This window comes from Sphaerodactylus townsendi, linkage group LG06 (genome assembly GCF_021028975.2).
Source record: "Sphaerodactylus townsendi isolate TG3544 linkage group LG06, MPM_Stown_v2.3, whole genome shotgun sequence".
NCBI classification, from domain to species: domain Eukaryota; kingdom Metazoa; phylum Chordata; class Lepidosauria; order Squamata; family Sphaerodactylidae; genus Sphaerodactylus; species Sphaerodactylus townsendi.
Genome location: NC_059430.1, coordinates 22,904,743 through 22,929,893, shown reverse-complemented (window position 1 = coordinate 22,929,893; position 25,151 = coordinate 22,904,743). Strand labels below are relative to the sequence as shown.

At 44.0% G+C, this 25,151-nt stretch overlaps 1 protein-coding gene across 1 annotated transcript in view; it reads right to left on the bottom strand.

Annotated features, from left to right (window-relative positions):
• MICAL3 (microtubule associated monooxygenase, calponin and LIM domain containing 3) overlaps positions 1-25,151 on the bottom strand; it is a 220,536-nt gene that overhangs the window by 38,906 nt on the left and 156,479 nt on the right. Inside the window, 7 exon segments of the mRNA XM_048502423.1 lie at positions 4,001-4,092; positions 5,555-5,677; positions 6,211-6,300; positions 9,925-9,987; positions 14,192-14,332; positions 17,245-17,334; positions 19,552-19,787. Coding sequence (XP_048358380.1) covers positions 4,001-4,092; positions 5,555-5,677; positions 6,211-6,300; positions 9,925-9,987; positions 14,192-14,332; positions 17,245-17,334; positions 19,552-19,787 — 835 coding nt within the window.

The window sequence follows — 25,151 nt, the reverse complement described above, 5'->3', positions numbered from 1 at the left end:
AGCATCAAGCAGGAAAGAAATAACAACAGGCAGCTGTCTGCCTCTGTTAGGGATTCTCACTCGGTGGCTGATGAATTCACCAAGCAGCCAGTTCTGAGTAACAATTGTTATAGCTGCCATGTAAACATCCAAGAGACATGGAATGCTCCATAATACGGGCGCTCAGACGAGACCAGGTCCAACACTTTTGAAATAATTATCAATAAACAAAACAATGATTCATTCTAAGGAAGATGCCTAGGAAGATGCCTAGAATGCAGTTCAATGTAGCTAAATGCAAAGTGATGCACATAGGGGCAAAAAATCCAAACTTCACATACACGCTACAAGGGTCAGTGCTATCAGTCACAGACCAGGAAAGGGATTTGGGCGTCTTAGATGATAGTTCCATGGGAATGTCAACTCAATGCATGGCAGCTGTGAAAAAGGCAAACTCTATGCTGGGGATGATTAGGAAAGGAATTGAGAATAAAACTGCAAAGATTGTCATGCCCTTATATAAAGCCGTGGTGCGACCGCACTTGGAGTACTGTGTTCAGTTCTGGTCGCCACATCTCAAAAAGGATACTGAAGAGATAGAAAAAGTGCAGAGAAGGGCAACAAGGATGATTGAAGGATTGGAGCACCTTCCCTATGAGGAGAGGCTACAGCGTTTGGGACTCTTTAGTTTGGAGAGGAGGCGTCTGAGGGGGGGGGATAAGATTGAAGTCTATAAAATTATGCATGGGATAGAAAATGTTGACAGAGAGAAAATTTTCTCTCTTTCTCACAATACTAGAACCAGGGGGGCATCCATTGAAAATGCTGGGGGGAAGAATTAGGACTAATAAAAGGAAACACTTCTTCACGCAACGTGTGATTGGTGTTTGGAATATGCTGCCACAGGAGGTGGTGATGGCCACTAACCTGGATATAGCTTTAAAAAGGGCTTTGGACGAGAATTAATGGAGGAGAAGTCAATCTACGGCTACCAATCTTGATCCTCCTTGATCTGAGGTTGCAAATGTCGTAGCAGACCAGGCGCTTGGGAGCAGCAGCAGCGGAAGGCTCTTGCTTTCACCTCCTGCACGTGAGCTCCCAAAGGCACCTGGTGGGCCACTGCGAGTAGCAGAGTGCTGGACTAGATGGACTCTAGTCTGATCCAGCAGGCTAGTTCTTATGTTCTTATGATTCTAAGAAAGATCCCCAAATCCATCCTCAATAGAAAGATGATGCATCATTAAAAACGAGTGACTCAACTAGTTGTGCACTGCATTGTGGGAATCTCTTCCTGACTGATTCAAGACAGGTGGATTTCAGAAAATTATTCAGCATGGTGAAAACCAAGGATGACTGTGAAGAGCTCCAGGAGGATCTCCACAAATTGGGTGAATGGGCAACAGTGTGGTAGATGAAGTTCTAACACTGGTAAGTATAAGGTGATACCCACTGGAACAAAAAAAAAATATCCCAACTTCAAGTATAGGCTACTGGGGTCTAAACTTCCTGAGACTGAGAGGGAAAAAAGATCTTGAGGTCGTAGTAGACGGCTCAATGAAAGTGTCAATAAATGAAAGTGTAAATAAATGAATGAAAATAAAACATTATTTCAATATTTATCAACGGCGGCTAGGATTATGTTAGCCAGATATTGGCGTCAATAGACAATTCCTTCGATAATAGAGTGGAGACATTTTATGCCTATTAAAGGTTAATAAAGATAAAGATAAAGAAAGAGTGGAGACATAACGTTATGGATTTAGTCAAGATAGCAAGATTTTCAGGATATGAAAAATTGGAGAATAATGGAAAATTCAAGAATTTATGGTTATTATGGATTAAATATATTGAAGACAAGTCAAAACAAAAATATGTGATCTTGGATATAATTTAAGAAGAATAAGAAATAATAGAGGTATAAAATAATTATAATTAATAGAATAAAGCAACAAATGTTGTGAAGAAGTTGGTATGTAAACGCGGAAGGTCTTTAAATCTATGTTAAGATGGAAAACGGAAAATTAATGTTTTATGAGTTTGTAAACTGGTTACGATTTATTTTGAATGTAAATGAGTATATATACAACTGTAATATAATAAAGTAAATTTAAAATCGCAAAAAAAGAAAAAAAGAAAGTGTCAATGCAGTGTGTTGCAGTAATGAAAAGGCAAACTCTATGTTGGTGATTATTAGAAAAGGAACTGAAAATAAAAGTCAATAGTAAAGGCCCTTGTATAAATCTATGGCATGGCCTCTTTTGGAATACTGTTTGCAGTTCTGGTTACTGTATCTTAAGAAGGATATTGCAGAGATAGAAAAAACACAAAACAGGGCAAGCAAGGTGATTAGGGAGCATCCTCCCTACGAGGAAAGGCTGAAGAGTCGGAGACTTTTTAGTTCAAAACACGGAAAACTAAGAAGGGACATAATGGATGTATATAAAATTACGAATGGGAAGGAGAGAGTTAACCAAGAGAACTTTTTCTCCCTCTCCCAAAATACTAGAACTCCAGGACATGCAGTGAAGTCGATGAGCAATAGATTCAGGATGGACAAAGTGAAAGACTTCTTTACATAAGTGATTAATTTGCTGCCAGAGAATGTATTCATGGACAGCTTTAATAGGGGATTACACAAGTTTATGGAGCATAGCTCCACCAGTGCTACTAACAGGGGTGACTAAAGAGAACTTTCACATTCAGAGGCAGTAAACCATTGAATAGGAGTGCCAGGGGGCAACATCTGGCGAAGGCTTCAGCCACTATGCCCTGCTGTCAGACCTCCAGAGGAACTGGTTGGCCACTAACTACACCGAAGGCATCATAGCAATTTATTTACTGAGATTGTGGGAAAATGAGCTGTAGTTTCTTTCTTGTAGGAATAAGGAACAAGGGCTGTGACTCAGCAGAGTTTCCTTTTTTTAAATTTATTGATTATAATGAAAATACAGAATAACTAACTAATGAAATCTCAAAATCCAGTGCTTTTTTGCCACCTGTGTTGTTTTATTTGTGAAACTGAATGCCAAGGCCCAGAGGCTTGAATAACAACATCCGATTTCTTTTCGTTTTGTTCCAATCAGTCATAATGTGTCTTTCCTCCGCTCTATTTACATCTGGAACAGTATTTTGGCATACTTCCCTCAAGACTGTGCTGAAGTTTCACGTCAGTGGAACATGAACTGAGTTTACAAGTTATCAACAACATCTGAATAACCATTTGGATTTCCTCATGACATTTTATGGAGCTTCTCTGCAGCTGCATTATAAACAATGCCCAGAAACTGAAGGAAATTTTTAAAGCTTTTAAAGCTTTCTGGTTTTGACATTAATGAAATATTTACTACACAAGGGATAATTTTGACAGTGGGATTTGGGCAGGAAGTCAAATTAGTTTTTATATGTATTGTCAAAGGCTTTCATGACCGGAATCACTGGGGGACTGTATGGCCGTGCTCTAGCAGCATTCTCTCCTGATGTTTCGCCTGCATCTGTGACTGGCATCTTCAGAGGATCTGATAGTAGGAAAGGAAAGTTACTCACATGCCAGGCTACTTCTATTCAGATGCCCTCACCTATTGACTTTACTATCTTCATTGTTACTCACAGGTATATATACTCCACTTACTTTCCTTTCCTACTATCAGATCCTCTGAAGATGCCAGCCACAGATACAGGCGAAATGTCAGGAGAGAATGCTGCTAGAACACAGCCATACAGCCCAGAAACCACACAGCACCCTAGTTATTTATAGTTTTAGCCTATGTTGTCAAAGTAGTATAGAGTGACTGGTTCACTAAAGTCTACTTTGCCACGATAGTTTTGTTGTAGTTGTTCTAAAATCAACAAAAATTATTAAAAAAAAAAAGCAAGACAGTCTGACCTTTCTCAAAACAAGATGGTTATGATCCGCCTACCCTTTTCGTTTGTTTGGTGTCAAGGGCTGGCAAGAAACGCCCTCTTAACAAGGCTCAGTTTGATCAAACATATTGCTTTCTATAAAGAAAAAAACATATCTCGCCTCTTTTGATTCTTCCTCGTGGTTAAGAACTGGAGAAAGTGGAACGTCCTTTTCGCATGCTGATGGGATCGGTAGGCAAGGTTTGCAAGGATCTGAAGAACACAACAAGACCATTACCACTTTAAAGCCATTTGAAACACATGTGCTTGGATATGACAGCACAAGACAGCCATGGGCAAAAACCATCCCAGCCTGTAGATCTACTCTGCCACCACAAAAAAGGCCCTGCGGATAAAAACTCCACTGTTAAAAAGCCATGCGCTATTCTAAAAAGCCCTTCTTCAAGCATCTATGTGGATGTGGAACTGGTTCTATTGAAACTACGAAGCATGTCTTATTTTGTTGTAGAAAATATAAGCGATTAAGAACACAGTTCATTAATCCATTGATTTCTGATATAGACATGCCTGTAGGTAATAAACTAAACGTTTTGGGTGGCTGTCATCCAGCTATCGCAGTTCCAGTAGTGAAATTTATCCTGGGTCTACTTGAATTTAAGAGACACTAGAAGGATCTAAGGAATATATATACGATCAAATAAATTACACAAAATAAATTAAAAGAAAAAAATTCTGCTTAGCAGTTCAGTGTGGTTAGCTCACAGCTTTTGCTAAGAGTGGCGGTACCATTTGAGAAAGAGAGGGAGGGAAGGAGAGAGCCATGGGATGTAGCGAGGAAGGGAAATCGGGTGAAATCATCCATTTGCATTCTTCCACGAGAAGAACCTCCACCGGAATAGAAGGAAGCAACTGCACCCCATTTCCCTTCACTGCAGCTCTTTGGGGCTTTTCTCCCTTCCCCTTGTGACTCCTCAGCAAGCAGGGAAGATTTCAGCAAGCTCGAACACTAAAGAAGCTGCAGCGAGAGTCAGCCCCCCCCCCCCCCCCCGACAATAGGAATTGCCAAGCCACGGCTGCTACAATCTATGGCGTCCTCCCAAAACAGAAGCAAAGGCAACGTGCCAGAGAAAACAGTTGCTATACAGGGATTCCAGACACTGAAGATCCCAAACTGTGAGCACAAGCAAGGTCAGCTGCCATTCAGATTACACTAACCAAAAGAGGAGAAACTCCAGCGGTGTTTCAGTTCTTTCTCCTCATTTGTGGCTGTTGGCAAATCTGGAAGTAAAGATGCTGAAATCCTAAGGGAGCACTGAGCATCATACGTTTGGGCAGATCTTACACACTCCACGACTTGACGTGACTTTCCCCATGTGCACCCCTCCACGACATCATCTTCCCCAGAAGCAAACTGGAGTTTGTTGCAAATTAAGAGGAGCCTAAAAGCACAGACTGATCAAAACTGTTTGGGGCTGCAGGCCTCCAACCTTCTGCGAGAAGAGCTGTATTGACCAAGTCTGGCCATGATGATGATATTCATGGAATTATAGAGCTGAAGGGGCCATCTGGTCCAACCCCTTGTTCAATACAGGATCAGTCTAGAGCTTCCTTGACAAGTCTTTGTCCAGCTGCCACTTGAAGACTGCCAGGGAGGGGGAACTCACCACTTCCCCAGGCAGCCGATTCCACTGCTGAACTGTTCCTATTTCCTTACCTTCTGTTGCAACGCAAGGACCAGCAGCCTCAGCCTCCACAATGTCAGAAACGTTCAGCTCCGGTTCTTCCGCCTCTCCACGATGCAGGCGGCACTCGGCTTCTGCATCAGATGGGATGTCATCTAATTCCCAGTGATTTGTGCAATGAAGGGAAAAAAAGAAAGAAAGAATGGTTTTCAGGTGCAAGCCTATAGTGACATCCTACAAAGACTTACACAATTATAATAAACTGTACTGTTGTTTTCCCCTCCCCAGATCCCCATGGCTAAAACAGCAAGATATGTTAAGCTCTGTTGTTTTGATTTATTTCCCATTGCAAACAAACAAACAAACAAACAAACAAACAAACAAACAAACAAACAAACAAACAAACAAACAAACAAACAAACCCTAAAACCAAAGCCTGGATTAGGAGCTGGGAGAATCAGTTCAGCTCCCACTCAGTGTGAAGTTCACTGGTTCATCTCAGGTCAGTTTATCTCTTAACCTAACCTACCTCACAGGTTGTTGTGAGGATAAAGTGGAGGAGGGAAGACCAGTGTGTTCTCCCCTGAGAAAGGACGAGATAAAAGTATGGAAGACAAGACAGAGGACACTGACTTTGCTGCAACAGCATTAGACAGCTCCCCCCTCCAGGGAATCCGCTGTTCCGTACCATCGTCCAGCTCCGCCCCCGTGTCCCCATCCTCAATGGCTACGGCGTGCTCGGTGCCCGCTTCATCATCATCGTTCTCTTCACACAGGGCTGGAAAAGATACAGTGCACAGGTTTCAAAATAAAGGTCGTGTGTGTGGAAAGAACAGATAATTCAAACTCTCAAACAAAATTGTAATCTAGTGGGAAATTCTTTCTATCTTATCAGACCTCTTTATGAAATGAAAGCCAGGCCATAGAAACAGCAAAGTCACTTTGCATTGCCGGACTGTACCAGATTAGACCGGAGGGAAAGGTTGTACTATTTGAATGCTTCTTCCACATAAAAAGATCACTGCATGTAGCAAGCTAGCATACCTGGGAGAATGCTGGACTCATAGCATGATAGTGTTCTGTGGCCCAATGTGTGACCCAGCCCCCCCACAAACTCCCCACTCACTCCAGTCAGGGATGCAGCAGGAGAAGGACCAGGGAGACCCAGATTCAAATTCCTGCTTGGTGGGTGACCTTGGGCCAATCATTCTCTCTTAGCCCAAATAACCTATACAAGGATAAAATGGAAGGAGGTGGGGGGGAGACCACATAGGCCACCGGAGTCCCTTGGAAGAAGGGAGACATTAAAATGTACTAAAACAATAAGTGGTAAAATCTACTGAGATTCAAACTGGCAGTTTAAGAAGCTAGAAAACAATATCAGATCCTGACTCAAATTAGTGAAAAACATATTTTTTTTGGTCTGTGAAGTGGGGCCCTTTTAAATGGCACACTAGTGTTCTGTTGCCTTCAACATCGAATTAAAAACCTGTTGCAACGTAAGTCATCTTGAGCCTAGAAGAAAGGCAGGATATGAATATTTTAATAAATAAAAAAAAGTTATACTGAATCAGTCTGATCCTGTAGAACAGCTTTGTCATTTCAAAAGCAGATGTTGTGGCCAACGGCTTTCAGGCTTTGCCTGCTCCAGCAGCTGTCCAATATAAGCACGTAAGTATTAAATAGGAATGAACTTGTAGCACTTCAGGTAAAGAAATGGGCATCAAGTGCTAAGCACTGCAACATTTTGAAGGGTCCTCTGAAACAGGGAAAGTTTACTTTTTCCTGCTAGGCAATTTCCCAGCAATACCCTGTAAACATACTGAAAAGGTTAAGACACCCACATTCAGGGATGGGTTAAACGAGATACAGCTTAGTAACACATTGGTGCAAACAGAGGCTCATTCCGCACATGCAGAATAATGCACTTTTAAAGTGCTTTCAGTGCTCTTTGAAGCTGTGCGGAATAGCAAAATCCACTTGCAAACAGTTGTGAAAGTGGTTTGAAAACGCATTATTTTGCGTGTGCGGAAGGGGCCATATATTCAGGATTTGGAGGGGCGGGGGGTGGAGAACAAAAATAACCCTGCATTTACTCACACATATTGTACAATGATGCATTTACACACATTATGCAGTTAAGGATGAAGTGTAAGCAATAAAAGCTGCCGCACAGAAACTTGTGAGCTAGGCACAACTAGAATCAGAAGCCACAGGGACTCCACGTTTTGTCCTGGTAGGTCACCAGTCACCGCTGGAGGAGGCGAGATGCAGCCGCCTCAAAAGCTCAGCTGTCAGAAGCAATAAGGTTTAGCGAGGCACTAACTACAATTCATGCAAAACTCGTCCGTAGCTAAATGCCAAGTCCCACGCTATTCTACTGGGCAAACTACATTCCTTTCGTAGCTTTCAAGGGCCCTGTTTTCTTGCTACAGAATAAATAAAAGGGAGGATTCTGTGAGGCACCGGACGGCGGGGCTCAGTTAACCAATAAGATTAGAGAATGAAATATATTTTCAATGCAGTTGATGATTTACTAGCCAAGCATTTTTCCCCATGACATATTCCTTTACAAGGAATTGTCCCTCTGTCTATTTAGGAGACAGCTTGCCAAAGACAGGCGACAGCTTTAATCTCTCTCAGGCTCATTTGCACATGCAGAATAATGCACTTTCAAACTGCTTTCAGTGCTCTTTGAAGCTGTGCGGAATGAAAAAAATCCACTTGCAAACAGTTTTGAAAGTGGTTTGAAAACACATTATTTTGTGTGTGCGGAAGGGGCCTCACATTTTAGGGCCACAATATGCTTCAGATCGCTTTTTGTTCCCTTTAGCCACCTCTGCCTGGAGTGTCCTTCTGACTCGAGTATGCATCGTGACACCCAAAATCTTGGTGCGTTTTAGCTTTGCCTTTCCCTGCCTTTGAGCATTTTCTTCCCAAGGTCAAAGGGGTGGTTCCTATTCTTTTCTGCTTAATTCCTCATCAAATGGGTATGATGGCAGCCATGAATATGTAAAATCCCCACAAATTTAACGGAAAGTGAGGAAAGCATGGAGCCAGCGTACAGTAGCCAGGTTTCCGGCCTATGAAGTTAACAGAAGAAATTAGTTAGGTACCTTTGATGACTAGGTACAACAGCACAAATTCATGAACAGCAGGCTTTAATATTAAAGGTAGCTACGGATAGGGAAGACTGATGGGCCTGTGACCAAACTAGTGTGGGCCTCTGTCCAGATAAGACAGTGGGAAAGTTTCTTGTTCTTTCAATGAAAGGCATGAGGTTTTTGCATGGAGAGCGGAGTACTAAGCAGTGACAGGTCATGGATGTAGCTTAGACTGCGCAATTCGCTCTCATGAACTTCAAAACCCACGGAAGACTTGGGTGGGAAGCACACTTACTCTCAATATGGTATTCTTCTTCTTCGTTTTGATGCCAAGCGGTAACTCACTTGGTCAGAGAGAGGAGCATTGCCTTTTGCAGTACTGATTTCTTAAGATCCGGGACTTCCCTTCCCCTTGGGTCAAGAGATTATTCAAAAGGACCTCAGAACTCTCAGGCAATTCAAATATACCGGTTCCCGTGTGCAAACGAGTGCCAGCCATTGCAATATTTTTAAGTGGCTTCACCCAGTCGCTTGGACCACCCGCTGATGCTTGTCCACGGATAGTGCACGCAAGATAAGACCTGATGTAATGAAGTGTGGCAGTTGTGAACCAGGAAGTCCTCCTTTCAAGTTTGAACTAGACCAGGGGTCGGCAACCTGTGGCTCTCCAGATGTTCATGGACTTCAATTCCCGCCAGTCCAGATGTTCATGGACTACAATTCCCACCAGCCAATTGGCCATGCTGGCAGGGGCTGATGGGAATTGTAGTCCACGAACATCTGGAGAGCCACAGGTTGCCGACCCCTGAACTAGACAAGCTGCTATGTCTCAACCTCACCCCTAACTGTAATATGGGGATAACACTAATCTGCCTTTTATTTGGTTGTTTATAATACTGAACAGTACAGGAGCCTTTGAAACATGACATCTACACAGCTTTTGTGTGTGTGGTAGGGCAACACAGAGCCTGGCATACTTAAAGAGGTCCTAAAAGCCTAAGCTTTCTGCTCTATGTTCTCTTCACTGTTTACAGGACATCCTTTTCCTTTGCACCCGGTTAAGACAGAAATCCAGATCATGCAAGAATGGACCGTCTCAGTGAGACATGCAGCCTGTTACCCTCACCACCTAAACCCCCCCATCCCCCCGGCCCCGCATGCAACAGCAACAAAGGCACAGTTTGATTGTTAAAATGGGGGCCAGCAGTCGGGATGCTAAAATGCGAACAAGGTGGCAGTGCCAGCAGTGGCGGGCAGGGTTACTTGTGAGTTGTAAAGCGGAATGTCACCAAAACTACCTCCTGGGACTGTTTCCAGCCACGCTTGCACTGCCTCGTGGCGTACGGAGGGTAGGTCGGATGCTGAATTAAAAAGTAAAATAAAATAAAAAGGATAAATATCACAGCACGCAAATAAACGTTTTGAAACAGAAATGTCATGGGGGAAGGGTGGGGGAGAATGTGCGACATGGTAGAAGAGAGGAGAAACAAAGGAAATGGACAGAGGGAAGACCAGACGTGAAGTCTCCAAAAAGACGGGGAGAGGAAGACAGAAGGATGAGCGAACTTTTGCAATCAGGGATCTGTTGCTGCTCCTTTATGACCCAGCTGCAGTTATCTGGCAAACATTTGTCTATACCAATGTTGTCCAACTCTGGCCCTCCAGATGTGCATGGATTACAATTCCCATCAGCCCCTGTAATCGTAGTCCACAAACATCTGGAGGGCCAGAGTTGGACACCCATAGTCTATGCTCTGATGAGACAAACTTCTTTTGCCTTTTCCTTCCTTCGTTCTGCTAAAAAAATCCATTGCCTCTGCCACTACTGTGCTACTCCCCCTTGAAGTGATGCTAACTGGCTGGCTCCTTTATCCCCCTTTATCTATTCCAGGGGTCTGAAACCTGCAGCTCTCCAGATGTTCATGGACTACAATTTCCACCAGGGGCTGATGGGAATTGTAGTCCATGAACATCTGGAGAACTGTAGGTTGCAGACCCCTGATCTATTCTATGTCATGCAGACCCCAAGACTCCTCTGCTATTATAGCACAGACTATTCAGTTCTATGCCTTGCCTGTTAATGTTACCCACTGCAGAGTCTTCTGTCGAGCATCCCTGTATCCTCTGTGCTGCTATTTCCTGCTCCTTCTTATCCATCAGTTATACCCTTCACCAGCCCACAAAGCTTTCCAACCACAGGCAATGCTGACTGAATCTGAATAAAGCCAATGTGTAGTTCATCTTGACTTTCATAAAGTTTTTACCCTCCCCTTGTTCCTCCAATTAGTGTAACAGGAACAGAAGATGCAGGAAACCAGAAAGACTCACAAACGAGAAAGGTAAAATCGTGTGAAGGAGAATAAAAGTTAAACAAACATCTACTCCTGTACACCCAACTGTGAGATCTGCTGGGCTCTGGGTTCAGAGTTGCCTCTTTTTGAGAAATAAAATCTTCTGATGCTTATGGTAAGGCATGGCCTTCTTAGGTTGGGAAAGCAACTTTGGAGCAACCAAACATGATCACATTGTGGGAGGCATAAACTGGAACAGCAGTGGCATAGTGGTTAAGAACAGGTGTACTCTAATCTGGAGGAACTGAGTTTGATTCCCCGCTCTGCTGTGGAGGCTTATCTGGGGAATTCAGATTAGCCTGTGCACTCCATCACATGCCAGCTGGGCTACCTTGGCTAGTCACAGCTTTTTGGAGCTCTCTCAGCCCCACCCACATCACAGGGAGTTTGTTGTGAGGGGGGAAGGGAAAGGAGCCTGTAAGCCCCCTTTAGTCTCCTTACAGGAGAGAAAGGGGGGATATAAATCCAACTCTTCCTCTTCATTGATTTCAACACGCTCACCATAAAAAGATTGTTTTGAAATCGATGTTGAGAAGGTCAGGGACATGCCCTTAGGGAAGAGACAGCCTGAGAGTTGAAGGGTATGGTCAAAGACAAATAGTGCCTTTATAATTCCAAATAATGGATCATTTGTGTGTTTGTGTGTGTGGTGGTAATTATGCAGACAGATGTAGGATAGTATCTCTCAGAGAGAAAATGGTATTTAGGAATAGCATTTCCTGACGTTTGGGAAGCATGGAGTCATGGAACGAGCAGGTATCTGCTCTTACACTGACCATCATATGCCTTACTCTTATATGTAAAATGAACAAGTGACCAAACCTAGAATAGCAGCAGAACATGTGCCAACTGGACAAGTTAATTAAGGAAGAAAAGATAATGCAGATAATTAGAAGACTCAAAAGGGATGGAAGATCTTCTGTTTCAAAAGGAAGGAGGAATTATTATCTCCCCACAGCAATAAATTGCTCTTTGGATACCAGGAAAATGGAGTCTCTCTCCACCTGGAGCATTACCTAGAGTAAAGGTTGTGGGATCGCCTGCAACAGAAGGGTAACACCACCACATTTATTATACAGAGAAATTACTTTCTAGAAGATCCCTTAGAATTTTAATCTACAACTGGAATAATCAACATCAGCTCCAGAAGATGGTAAGGTTGAGTCCAGCACCCCAATCAGCTTAACACTCTTACTCTGCAACAAGGTCAGATTCACAAGTCTGCACACTTCCTTTTAATTTTAATTTTTGATTTTTATATTTTAATGCATTTTTGTTGTGCTTCATCCATTTAGCAAGCTGCTTCGAGGTCCATAAGGAAGAAAAGGGACTAATAAATGTTTTAAATAAATAAATAGTATGAATGAATGAATGAATGAATGAACGAACGAACGAACGAACGAACGAACGAACGAAGTCCTTCCTGTCTAAGGAGGCCAGAAGAAATCCTGGATGCTGCTAGCGGGGCCCATCTTCCTTTATGTCTGTCTGATCAATACAAATTTATACCTGAATTGTGAACTTGGGCCTGTCGTTTCTCTCCACCCCATGCAGCCAGAGTCACAATTTTCAGCAAGATGGTTTGATGTTCAAAAATCAATCCAAGATAATCCCTTCCCACTTGAGGAGGCCTCAAATCCCAGAGAAGGTACTGAATGAAACTGTATGGAAATCAGCATTATTCCATGCCCACAGCTCCATACAATAAGAATACCTTATAGGTTCTACTCTAGACATTTTAAAGGGGAAACAAAAGTAAATAATCTTCAAGAAAGAAGATTTCAGAACTGTTGTAAGAAAAACTCCCTCCCAGGCTTGTGGCTTTTTCATTGACCTTTAAACCCACAGGTAGACTTTTCTTGAACAACCATCCTCCTAATCCTGCAACCAACCGTCTGGTGGGCTGGATTATTCCCAGCTCTGACATCACTGATAGGTACAGAGTACAGGGAAGGATGAGGAAGCTGGAAGGGCCCACCTGTCCAGTCCTTTCCTTTTACACTCTGAGCCAAGACCTGTCTTCCATTGATGAAGATGGTAGAAAATAATTCCTGCTAGAACAGAGTGCAGATATAATAACATGTTATGAGGGCTGGAAAAATTCATGTTGCAGTTCATGACTGGCTAATCCTGTTCTAGTATGTGTGACGGTTTTCTACCTGATACTGTGATTGTGTATTCCTGCATGGAAGGGGGTTGGACTTGATGGCCCTTGTGGTCTCTTCCAGCTCCATGATTCTATGACACAAGCTACCAAACAGAGCTAAAATTGATGTATAAGGACATTAGGAAGCTTCTTTATATGTCTTGGTCAGATCGCTGCTCCCTTAATCCCAGGATCATCTCATTATTCCTGTGGCAGTGCCTTTCAGGGTCCCCTTTGGAACCTTGCTATCTCTAATCAAAACAAAGAAAAGCTATGGACTGAAACTGGGATTCCCTGAATGTGTGGAATGTGCTCGACCACTGAGGTATGACCCACCCCTAAGAAGGCCTGTGCTTGTTCAGTAAATAAGCACTAGCTGCTTTTAGACCATCTGGTTGTTGTGGACTTTCCGGGCAGTGTGGCCGTGGTCTGGTAGATCTTGTTCCTAACGTTTTGCCTGCATCTGTGGCTGGCATCTTCAGAGGTGTATCACAGAGGGAAGTGTGTTACATGCTGTGTCCAGATCTACCAGACCAGGAACAAGATCTACCAGACCACGGCCACACAGTCCAGAAAGCCCACAACAACCAGTTGAGTCCAGCCATGAAAGCCTTCGACAATACATTTTTAGACCCACTTGGGATCCACACTACACCCAAACCGGGACCATTAAGTAGTTATTTCTTTTAAAAGCTAACTAGAATCCCTTTCACAGCCTAACCAGAATCCCTTTCCATCAAAACAGTTCCAGGCCAGAGATTTAGGCAAGCCCAAGTTTCCAAGCTCTCGTTCTGTTCCAGTAGCAGCAGCTTAGGAGAAATCATAGCAATTGTATTCCCATAGGTGGGACGACACCAAAAATGCAAATGAATCAAGACAAACAAGGCAGGAAAATCCTCTTCTGCTGACCTGACAGAACCTAAAAACCAAAAACCATTAAAAAGCAACATCCAGTTTCACAAGGGAAGGAGATATGGCCTTCTTGGAGAATCAACAAACAGAGAACAAAGGCCCTCGTGATGTCAGCAAGTCAACATGGGGAGGGAAGGGGGGATGACACAGGTTTACCTCTGCTGGTGGAGGACTTAGAAGTAGGGCAGACCAGTTTTTCCTCCTCCTCTTTCTGACGGATGTGTGTCCAATGCACATCTGCCAAGATCTCCAGGGGATCAACTGGATTTACTATCTGCTGCAGCCTCAGGTTTCCAGCTATCAGACAAGAGGGCCAATGGGGGGATAATGTTGATGGAGTGGCAAAGGAGAATGGGGGAGGAGGGAGAAGGAAGAGGAAAAGGAGAACACACCGTAGGAATGGAAATGCAGGAAAAGGAAGGGAAGAAAAGAATGACAGTTATTTGCTGCGACCAACTGGCAAGAGAAGGCAGATAAAAATCAGCACTATGCATGCGTGCGTTTTCTCCCCGTTCACTTCCATTTGCTCATGGGATCCCAGGTTTCAGATCTACTCCAAGCCAAAATGCTTCCAAGTTGATCACAAATACTGTGGCTAAGTTCTCCTGCTGAGGATCCCTAGGCAACAGAGAGAGCTTCTGCAAGGAAGGGCAGATCACTATAAAGGTAAACAACAACTTGTAGCTGTTAGCATCTTTTTACAAATACTAACGAGATACAGTGGTACCTCAAGAATCGATGCCTTCGATAATCGTCGATTTCAGTAATCGACGATTGCCAGGTGCCGATTTCTGCACTTGAAAATCGTCGGCCGCCTTGATTTTTGGTGGCCATCGAGGGTACGCAAACACCGCTGTGCGTATGCAAGTGACGTTGCGTGTGTGCTAACGGCGTTACGAATGTGCAAATGGCGTTCGTGCATGCACAAACGGCATCCCTCTATAATACGCCGTTTTTGGAAATCACCGATAATCTCTGGATGGATTATCGGCGATTTTCGAGGAACCACTGTAAAGGAAAAACACGCCGCAGCAACCACAAAAGCGACTTCTCATTCTTTCAAACACGGCTGTTTTCCAACAGTAACAGCAAAAACGAAGGGCCCATTTAGTATGCTATAATTTCTGCTACATACTTGTACATTGCTGTTTACTACAGGTGCAAGTCTGCCAAAATGAAGTGGTTAATATGCTTTTCTTTGGCCAGGCTGTGCCCTGTAACTGCAATAAACTTGTATCGACTTGTGTGAATTGCCCACGAACGCTTCTAACAATTTTGTCTGTTGCATCCTGCTCAAATTTCAAATCCAAGTTCCTTTCTTCCTAGCGGTCTTTGGAAATGTCATTCAGCAATTTAGCCTCAGGAGCTACTATCAAAGAAAATATGTGGTTTGAAAGGGAGGAGGGGACAGCCAATTAAGGTAAGCAGGAAAAAGTAAATCAATTTATTGTCTAAGGTTTTCACGGTCAGAATCACTGGGGTATTGTGGGGTTTCCGGGCCGTATGGCCGTGTTCCAGTAGCATTTTCTCCTGACGTTTTGACTGTGGCTGGCATCTTCAGAGGAGACCCTCTGGAGATCCTCTGAAGATGCCAGCCACAGATGCGGGCGAAACATCAGGAGAAAATGCTCCTGGAACATGGCCATACAGCCTGGAAACCCCATAACACCCCAGTAAATCAATTGTTCTTCTCCCTTACTGTTAGTTTGAAGGTTAAATCAACACACATTGTGATGTAAAATGGAACTGCTGAAGGAAACCATCGATTTAGAAGTGAGTGATAAAAACCTGGCTCCCTGGTCAAGGTACAGGATCTCATGCGGCGAAGTGCCCTGGATGCAAGTCCTCAGGTGAAGCAGAGTTAGTGTTCACGCCAGTTTACACAGCCTTTGGAGTTAGAAAGGTGAGTTTTAAACCACAAGGGGCAGACAGAGTGCCAAGGAAATGTAAAAAAAAAAAACTTAGCAAGACTCCCCAAAGAGCAGGCCTCGCCTGATCATCAGGACTTTTACTTTCTTATTTTGGCAGGGTATACTGCACCTCACCGTGCCCAATGGAGTGAGATGTCTAAAGTACAAGTCAAGGGTGTCGAACTCATTTTTTACGAGGGCTGGATCTGACACTTGGATATATAACACTTGGTCAGGCCAGGCCCGAGGGGGGTGGCTGCCTTGGCTGGTGAGACCCAGAAGGCTCCCCGACACAGACTGGTGTTGGGCAGTGGGGGGAGGGCTATCTCAATGGAGAGGGATTTTCAGGCCTGCACGGCAGCTGACACAACTACCCCTCTGATCCCAATCTGGCCTCGACTGGCACGAGGAGCTGATAAGCCCCCTCAAGGGGCTGGATCCATGTCCCGGGCTGCATGTTTCACACCTCTGGCCTAACCTTTAGAACAAAATTCAGCGTAACTGAGAACAGGCCATTGGTCTTGCTGACAGAAAGTCAGTTAACACCGTCACTGGTGCGGCCCTCTGCTCTCCATTTAAAGAACGATTATTGCAACTGAATATAAAGCAATAATCCTGCATTCCGAAAATGAAACCCATCTTGTCAGGCATAAATGGGAATATGATTCCACACAGAATATATAAACAGCAGTGTGCCAAAGACTGGGTAAGGTAATCTTTTGACTGCATCTTACGCAAGTGAAGATGTTATTGCTCATAACCTCTGGCATAATCATAAAATAAGGTGGGGGGAGGGGAGATGGAGGGTGGTTTCTTGCCAGGGGCAGAACTTCTTAAAAGGAAAATGGCATGGGGGAGGGAGGGGGAAGCTCTCCGCACACCACCACAAGCTTGCTGCACATCAGTGCTAAAGCTCGCTTTCAGCCTTTCTTCGGAGACAAGCGCACACAGCCGGAACAGAAGCTGGGCAGCAGCAGCAGCAGCAGCAGCAATTCTTTGGACCACAGCTGGAATTTAATAAAGGGGAAGCAGGTGCTCACTGCAGGCTTTTCATCCAAACACAACAGAACTGTTTGTTTTCAAAGCACGAAATCAAAGAGCAGGGTTTTCACTGGTAAAAATGTACACGGCGCTGTTTGCTTCCAATCTGGAAGTCAGCAGCACAAAGAAAAGAAAAAGAGGAGGGGTCGCTTCTTGTTCAATGCAGCGCACACTGGTTCACACGAGGCCTGCTCTTTGTCAAATGAGCCCACCCCCTCCCCAAACTCCTCGGGGGGAGTGGTGACGGTGCATGGGTACCTTTAAATGTACCCGAGTCCTCTTCATTTGAGAGTCTTTGAAGCCAGAGGCCTTGCTGAAGCTCATTCTGCCAAGGGTAATAGTCTCCCTCTACGGCAGGGGGAGGCACACACCAACAAATAGCATTGATTCAGAAACCAGAACCAAGTGAAGAGAAAGAGAATGACAGACAATCAGAAAGGACACAGAGATGGTGGACCGGGGGTGGGGGGGTCTGGAAATGACTTTGGGTCTCTGCTTCATCCGCCGCAAATCTCTTAGATGGATTGCACCTTCATTTAGGAAACTGTATAGTGGACCATGGGATGAACCTTCGCTACTGTGTCGTGTGCACGGGCCACAGGAATTCACTATCAAGTGGGGATTCTCACTACATGGCAAATATATGTGCACATTTCCTGTATCATGGTCTGTGAGTACACACACACACACACACACACACACAATATATATATATTATATATATATAATCCTGAGCTCCAAACTCAAAGGGAACATCAACAAAATAAAGTCCTGACTGTATCTTTTTTGGGTGCCTCATTTTGTTTTCCCGTGTTGTCCTTTCTTCTTATTATTGTCAGGGCCCTCGAAGAGGCCCTGGATGCGAGAGATTTCCTTAACCAAGAAGTTATTACCTCAGAAATCTATCATGGGTGGAAAGGTCTTCAGTGCCAAAACCTTCACGAGTTTTCCTCTTCTGTGCTCATGAAAAAGGCATTCTGGGAAATCCAGATTTGCAAATCTACCCTAAACAAAAGCCACCGGATTATCTTAAAGTGGCAGTTTGACAATCGCCATGTAGAAAAATTTAGGAAGCTCAACAGAAAGTCCCTTCTCTTTTCAGGCAGCGCGATAATAATAGCTTCTGCTAATCCGGGGCCCATCTCGCTAAAGCTCTTGATCACCATAGGCTGACTGCTCAAAGACTACTGAAAAGGCATTCAGCAAGTTGCTGGCAACCGGGGTCCATTTTGAAAGCCGAACAGCTTTGTTTGGAGAAGACACGCCCCAAAGATACCTGAATCAAATTTGGCAGAGTTGCCAAGTGCAATTAAGAAAATGGAACAGCAGGCAAACTGCAGTGGCTCACTCCTTCCTAACACTAACTCCAGAAAAAGGAACATGAATGCTGCATAAAAGCCTTGAAGCTGAACATCCTACAGATCTCTGGCTCCTAAACTTATAAATAATTGAAATGCATCTTTGGTTAGGAAAGCGCTCTGCCTGTTCCAACTTGCAACCGAGATCCCTTCAGGCAATTCAGGCTGCAGAGTCCCCTCTGACTGGCAGCAGGAACCCCCTATCTCCATAACACTTGTGTGACTCATTGAGGATTGCCAAACTGCCCTAGATGGTAACCTCTAGTTCAGACTTGTGCCTATATTGTTAATGCCACAGGAGTTAATGCCACACCCGAAGCATCTGGGAGGAGCTCAGGAAGAAAAGGATGAACTGAGATCGAAGAACTGATTGCTGCAAAACTAGAACTTGGGTTCCTTCAGGTGTGGAAGCAAAAGTGTTGTCCAGCTTATTTTCTGCTGCTATTAAAACTTGATTGGCTGGGAACTCTAAACATTTTTAGGTCAACTCAACCCTGGAGGTTCCATAGCTGCAGGTAACATGCCAAGATTCTGTCTGTCAAAAGCAGTTTTAACATTTTTGCAAGCCTTGTTTTTAAGCTCGCCTTCAGCCTACCGCTCAACTACCTCTTCAGACTCTGTATCAATCTTCCACAAAAATTTGCTCAGACCTGACCTGACCTGGCAATGAATCCCACTGGCTCTACTCAGCAGCCTGCTCCCAGATTTCTCTGCAATTCAGGCCCAGCTCTGAAAACCATGTTTTAAATTGCTTTAGGACTGTCATATGCTGCCCTGAAACGGAAAAGGGGAGTGACATCAAATCTAATAAATCATCTAATAATAATAAAATAACATTTGCCTAATAATCTAATAATAATAAAATAACGTTTGTGAATGTTGACACTTTTTTGTAGACTCAAAATTAAAGCAGAGGGCTGTGTTACGTACAACAGGCAGTAAGATAATAAGTCAGGTTAGACAAAATACAGTCTGAGGATAAGCTCAACTGCCACTTGTAAAAAAATTCTTCGGACTTCCCACAATCCATACACAGAGTTCCCCTACAGACTCACCAATGTCAAAATTTCTACACATATACAAAAAAAGGGAGAGGGGAGAAGAGAGAGAAGAACCATGGATTCTATAAAGAAATCTGCACTCAGCTTACACAATAGTCTGCACATATTTTGTTATACCCTCAGAGGAAAAAAGAAAATCTACTAACCTTCGCTAGAGACTTCCTCCTCCTCCTCCTCCTCCTCTTCTTCCTCCTCTTCTTCCTCTTCCTCCTCCACATCATGGTTTTTCTCAGTCTCCAGCTCCTCTTCACTCTTCCCCTTCAGAATGGCATGTATCCGCACTGCCTCTTTCCATGGCACGCCGCCCAGGTCAGAGGGGGGTTGTTGAGGTCTATCCTCCTCTTCCTCCTCCTCCTCTTCCTCCATCTCAGATTCTGAACTACTGCACAAGAAACAGACAAGGGAACAGATGATTTCTCTCAAAAAGGACCCTTCAGCTTTACGTGCTTTATGGGGGGTTTTCCTTTTTTGAAATCTGCGACGGCCGCGGGCAGCTATACTGCTTCATCATTTCCGGCGGCTAATTTGTTTAGGATTTCAGAAGGAAAAGAACTGCAGCCGTTCAATCAGGAAAAGGAGGCCACAGCAGAGGAGGCGCTCTCTTTCCACAATAATTTCAAGACATTACTTCTTATGCTACTTCTTACATTAAATTGCTACACACTAATTACCAACAGATTCATACATTAAAAAGCAAGAACTCTCATCTGTCCAAAGGAAAAAACCACCTTTTATATGAGTTCCAATAATGTAATAAAAGTACATTATGGAGTAAAATCAGTTCTATTTTAAAACAACCATGCCTGCTGAACCCTGGATCCTTGCAAAAGCACAGCCTGTACCTTACCTGCTCAGCCTTTCCTCCAACTGAAGTGAACCTTCCTTCAGCAGAAGAGCAACTTCAGTTGGCAGATGGCTCCTAACTTTGATGAATGAAATGGTAGGTCAATTTAAGGTGTTCAATAAATTGAACTCTAAATCTTTGCTGTGCTTGTCAATAGGATGGAGTATAAGTTCAACCCTGATGGACCCATCATATATTCACTATTCCCACGAATGATCCTCTAAAGCAGGGGTCCAGCATGGTACCCTCGGGCATCATGGTGCCCACCAGCTAACTGGAGAAAGTGGGTGGAGCTTTGTGGGGCACTTGCTCAGCAGGGTTTCTGACTGGCCACTGAAGAGCCAATCAACTGGGGAGATTAAAATAATGTTGTTTCAGCAGCAGCCAACCACGGTTTAAGCTGCACAGCCACACAGACTCCATATTGGTGCCATGAAGATCAGATGGCTGCCAGCAGAGGGAGCTCTTGCAGAGATCTCGCAGGTGGCTCTGTGCCGTTCAGTGGTAGGGAACTTCTTTACCAGGGTTAGAGGGACTATTGAAGCCAGGGTTAGAGGGACTATTGAAGCAACTGCAACCACATGGTTGGTTTTATTCTCTCACACACCTCTTTCCAGTGTATTCTTTAAATTATCCTTCTCCTCCTGAGGACTTGGGCTTCCTCTGTGTGCGTGTTGCTATCCTTCCTGCGGCAGCCATTTTGTGGTTATGTCCACCACCCTGTGTTAGAATTCCAAGGGTGCTGCACACTCAAAAACCATGGGATTTCTGCTCTAAAGATAGCCTGCTTCTCCATCCTAGAGCTTACGAGTGAAACCCTAAAGACAATAACCCCATCTGCAGTCCGTTGAAGTCAATGAGAGTAGGAAGATCAATGCTGACTGATTAGGATTTTACAGGAAATTACCAAATATCCACCTTCATTGCTCTTCAGTTTGTATTTTGGAGACAATTGTACATTTGTACATTTGAATTTCCCAAGAAAATCCACCTAGCTTGCAGTGGTGGCGAACCTTTGGCACTCCAGATGTTATGGACTACAATTCCCATCAGCCCCTGCCAGCATAGCCAATTGGCCATGCTGGAAGGGGCTGATGGAAATAGTAGTCCATAACATCTGGAGTGCCAAAGATTCGCCACCTTTGGCAAACTAGGGTAATCCTCAATTATCTTTTTTTAGTAGATACTTTTAATTGGCACCACCACAAATTCTCACTAGATTTTGCCTGTTGTCTTTGCTTAATCTGTTCCCCAGCATGAACTTGTGTCTCAAGTAAGTATATTTGTTGGATGACAGCCTCATTGCCAAAGTAACTGTGAGCCATTTATCTTTACAAGAAATTTGGGAACAGATTTTTCTTAACTGTTTTTTTTTAAAAAAAAACTGTTATGTGAAATTATGAGCAAACTTCACAAACGCACCATCCGCAGGGGGATTTTATCTAGACAAGGGAAAGATAATTGCTATTTCCTCAACTTCGAAGAATGCGTTTTCCCAAACATTTGTGTTAAAGACTTATTCAAAGTCTGCTTTTTATTTTAGAACACTGCTTGACAGATAGCTAACTCCCCAAAAGAGGAATGTTGGCTTTGCTTTGTTGGAAGAAAAATGAGTTTTATGTTTACTGTCTTTTAAAAATAGCATCTTGAGCACTCCATTTGCCACCCCCCTGTCAGAGTACAGAACTCTGGCTCAAGCTCCATGATAAATGGAGCTCTACAAGTAACTCTTCTGTGTTTTGTTTCGAACCTATTCTGTTTACTTATTTAGCTATTCATACCCTGCTTTATAGTGTCGATCATCTCTCCACCTCAATGACAACCACCTTGTAAGGTAGGTCAGGTTGAGAAAGTGTGACTGGCACAGCATCAGCCAGCAGGCTTCTATGGCAAAACAGGGATTCAAACCTGGGTCTCCCAGATCCTAGGCTGGCACTATAACCTCCACACAACACAACCTTAAAGCCAACTGAGGTAGGCTGAGTCTGAGGAAAAGATGCAAGGGGAGAAGTGGCTGTATTTAATCTTCACTCGACCACTCTTCGTTCTTTTTCACCTGATAGTTATGTCCCCTCCAAATGGCCCTTTCTTTCAAGATCAGGACTTTTTCTTTTATTTATTTAAAGTATTCATATCCTGCTTCTCCACATAAATGTTTTTGAAGCACCTTGCAATTAGAAGGCAAGCATTAGAAAAAGGTGGCTTCAATTTAAAACCCCCAATGACAGTATAAACCCGTGGTGGCGAACCTTTGGCACTCCAGATGTTATGGACTACAATTCCCATCAACCCCTGCCAGCATGGTCAATTGGCCATGCTGGCAGGGGCTGATGGGAATTGTAGTCCATAACATCTGGAGTGCCAAAGGTTCGCCACCACTGGTATAAACCAATAAACCGATGACAGGGAAAACAACACGAAACAGTGCCAGAAAATAGCCGCACAGCAAAATAACAAGCAGCACGCAGAGCCTCTCAAATGGTCTGAAATCAGTAAGAATGGGACAGCTAAAATGTCAGATTCCGGGGATGGTTCTAAGTGCGTCTTCGGCTGGCTTCTAAAAGAATACAACTCTAGGCTCCTTGAATTTCCTTGAATCCTCTGGGGGAAGCAGCCATTTGAGGAGGACGATTTTAGGCTGACAGAGGACTTGGAGAGACGGTCATCAGCTAGGATTGCCAGCTCCGGGATGGGAAATGTGGGGCCAGAAGGAGAAGAGGCAACAGATGCGTGGGGAGGGCGTTCGGGAGGAAGGTTCCTCAGTTGGGTACCTTGCCATACAGTCTATCCTCCAAAACAGCCATTTTCTTCAAGGGAAGCGACCTCTGAAACCTGGAGACCTGCTGTAATTTCGGAAGATCTCCAGCCAATGACCTGGAGACTGGCAACTCTGTTTTCTGTGTGTGTGTTGGTTTTTTTCCTCTCTGACACAGCCTGCTCTAGTTTGCAAATAGGTTTATTTAGTGTAACGCCGAAGGCTTTTATAGCCAGAATCAGCAGGCTGCTGTGGGTTTTCCGGGCTGTTTGGTTATGGTCTGGCAATTTTTGCTCCTAACTTTTTGTCCGAATCTATGGCTGGCATCTTCAGGGCATGTCGCAGAGAAAAACACATCTTACCGTGACATGCCTCTGAAGATGCCAGCCACAGATGTGGGTGAAATGTTAAGCAAGGCCAGCTTTAAGCCAATTGGACCAATTGCTCCCAATTGGGCCTCTTGTCTAAGAGGGCCCTGCACTACTAGGGTAATCTACTCTAATATCGACACGTACACACAACAACACTTTGCAACATACACCTAACTCCACATTTCAGGTTTTACAGAGAAGAGCAACAATTATAATTTTCTTCTGAATTCTCAGAAAGTCAGTAGTGCAGCCATTCTCAACCAGGGTTCCGTGGTACCCTGGGGTGCCGTGAGCATGTCCCAGGGGTACCGTGGCAACACTACCGCCCCCCCCCCCCTCATTTTTGTGGTGTCTCCCACCGGCGCCAGCAAGGACATGGAGCTGGCCCATGGGGCAGGGCCTGCCACAAGGTCAGCAGACACCCCCCCCAGTGCTTCCCTTCACCCCGGAGGGGAAGGTGGGGGGTGTGGCAAGCAGGGGCAATGGGAGGGGAAGGTGGAGGGTGGTGGCAGGGGTACCGAGAGATATGAAGAGTGAGGTCAAGGGTACCCTGACCTCGAAAAGGTTGGGAAACACTGCAGTAGTGTTTGTTTATACTGTTTATATTTGGATTTTTTTTTACTCTACTGGTGTAACCCATGCCATTTTAATATTTTTTGGAATGTTTGGACTTTAGAGGCCAGGGAACAGGAGCTCCCTGAGCATGAGCAGTTGGTAAGTTTGCTCACATAACTGCCTGCGGCAGAAGAGGGAAGGTCCAAAGCTTGACTGAGGGAATCAATCATTTCCTTAAAGGTCCCAAGCAGGAGAAAGACCTGCAGCTGCCACAGAAGAACTGATGGAGAAGAAGCAGCCCTGTACTTCCAGTTACCATTTTGGACTCTACCCACCTCCTTCTTTTGTTACTGGGCACTGTTGGTATTGATTACTGTTCTGAATGCTTTTCCTGAAGGACACTGAACACCCTGGATACCTCAGTTGCAATATATTCATAGCAACTATGCTTGAGTTTTTATTGTAGTCGTAAAGTTGTTGTGCTCATATTACATGTTTGCTACTGTGAACATTGTTACGCTGTTGAAGCAATTTCACATTTGTTTAGCAAGCAACCAGAATGCTGTCATTTTATTGATTTTAAATTTAAATTTTAAACATAAAACCAACAGAGGTTTATGTTGCCAGGGACCTGATGGGTTACACTTGAATTAAATAATATGTTAATTATAGAGGGATTGCCACTTTTGCATGCTGAATTGTCATCTGGTTCGGGTCCCAAGTAACCTTTATAGTTTGGATGCCAGTAAAGTAATATTTTTAATAAATCAATTCACAGCCACTAAAACAAGTGGTTTTGTAACTATGTACTTTTCAAAGGTTATCTACACATTTTTTTTTGTTTACTTGTAGGCTTGTGCAATTTTATATTAAAATGTAGCTTAGAGCTGTTTGGTTGCTTTCCATTCTACCATAGAGATATAAAGTCTATAATAGACTTTATTTATATCTCTATGGCTCTACAGACCTTGGCTGCGAACTTGGGGCCCTACCAAAAGAGTTCCCAATTGGGGCCCACAGCTCCTAAGGCCAGTTAGTAGTAAAAACCGCCAGGCCACAGCCACACAGCCTAGAAAACCCACAACAGTCAAAGGTTTATTTAACTTAATGTATTGTCGAAGGCTTTCACGGAATCACTTGGGTGCTGTGTGGTTTCCGGGCTGTATGGCCATGTTCTAGCAGCATTCTCTCCTGACGTTTTGCCTGCAACTGTGGATGGCA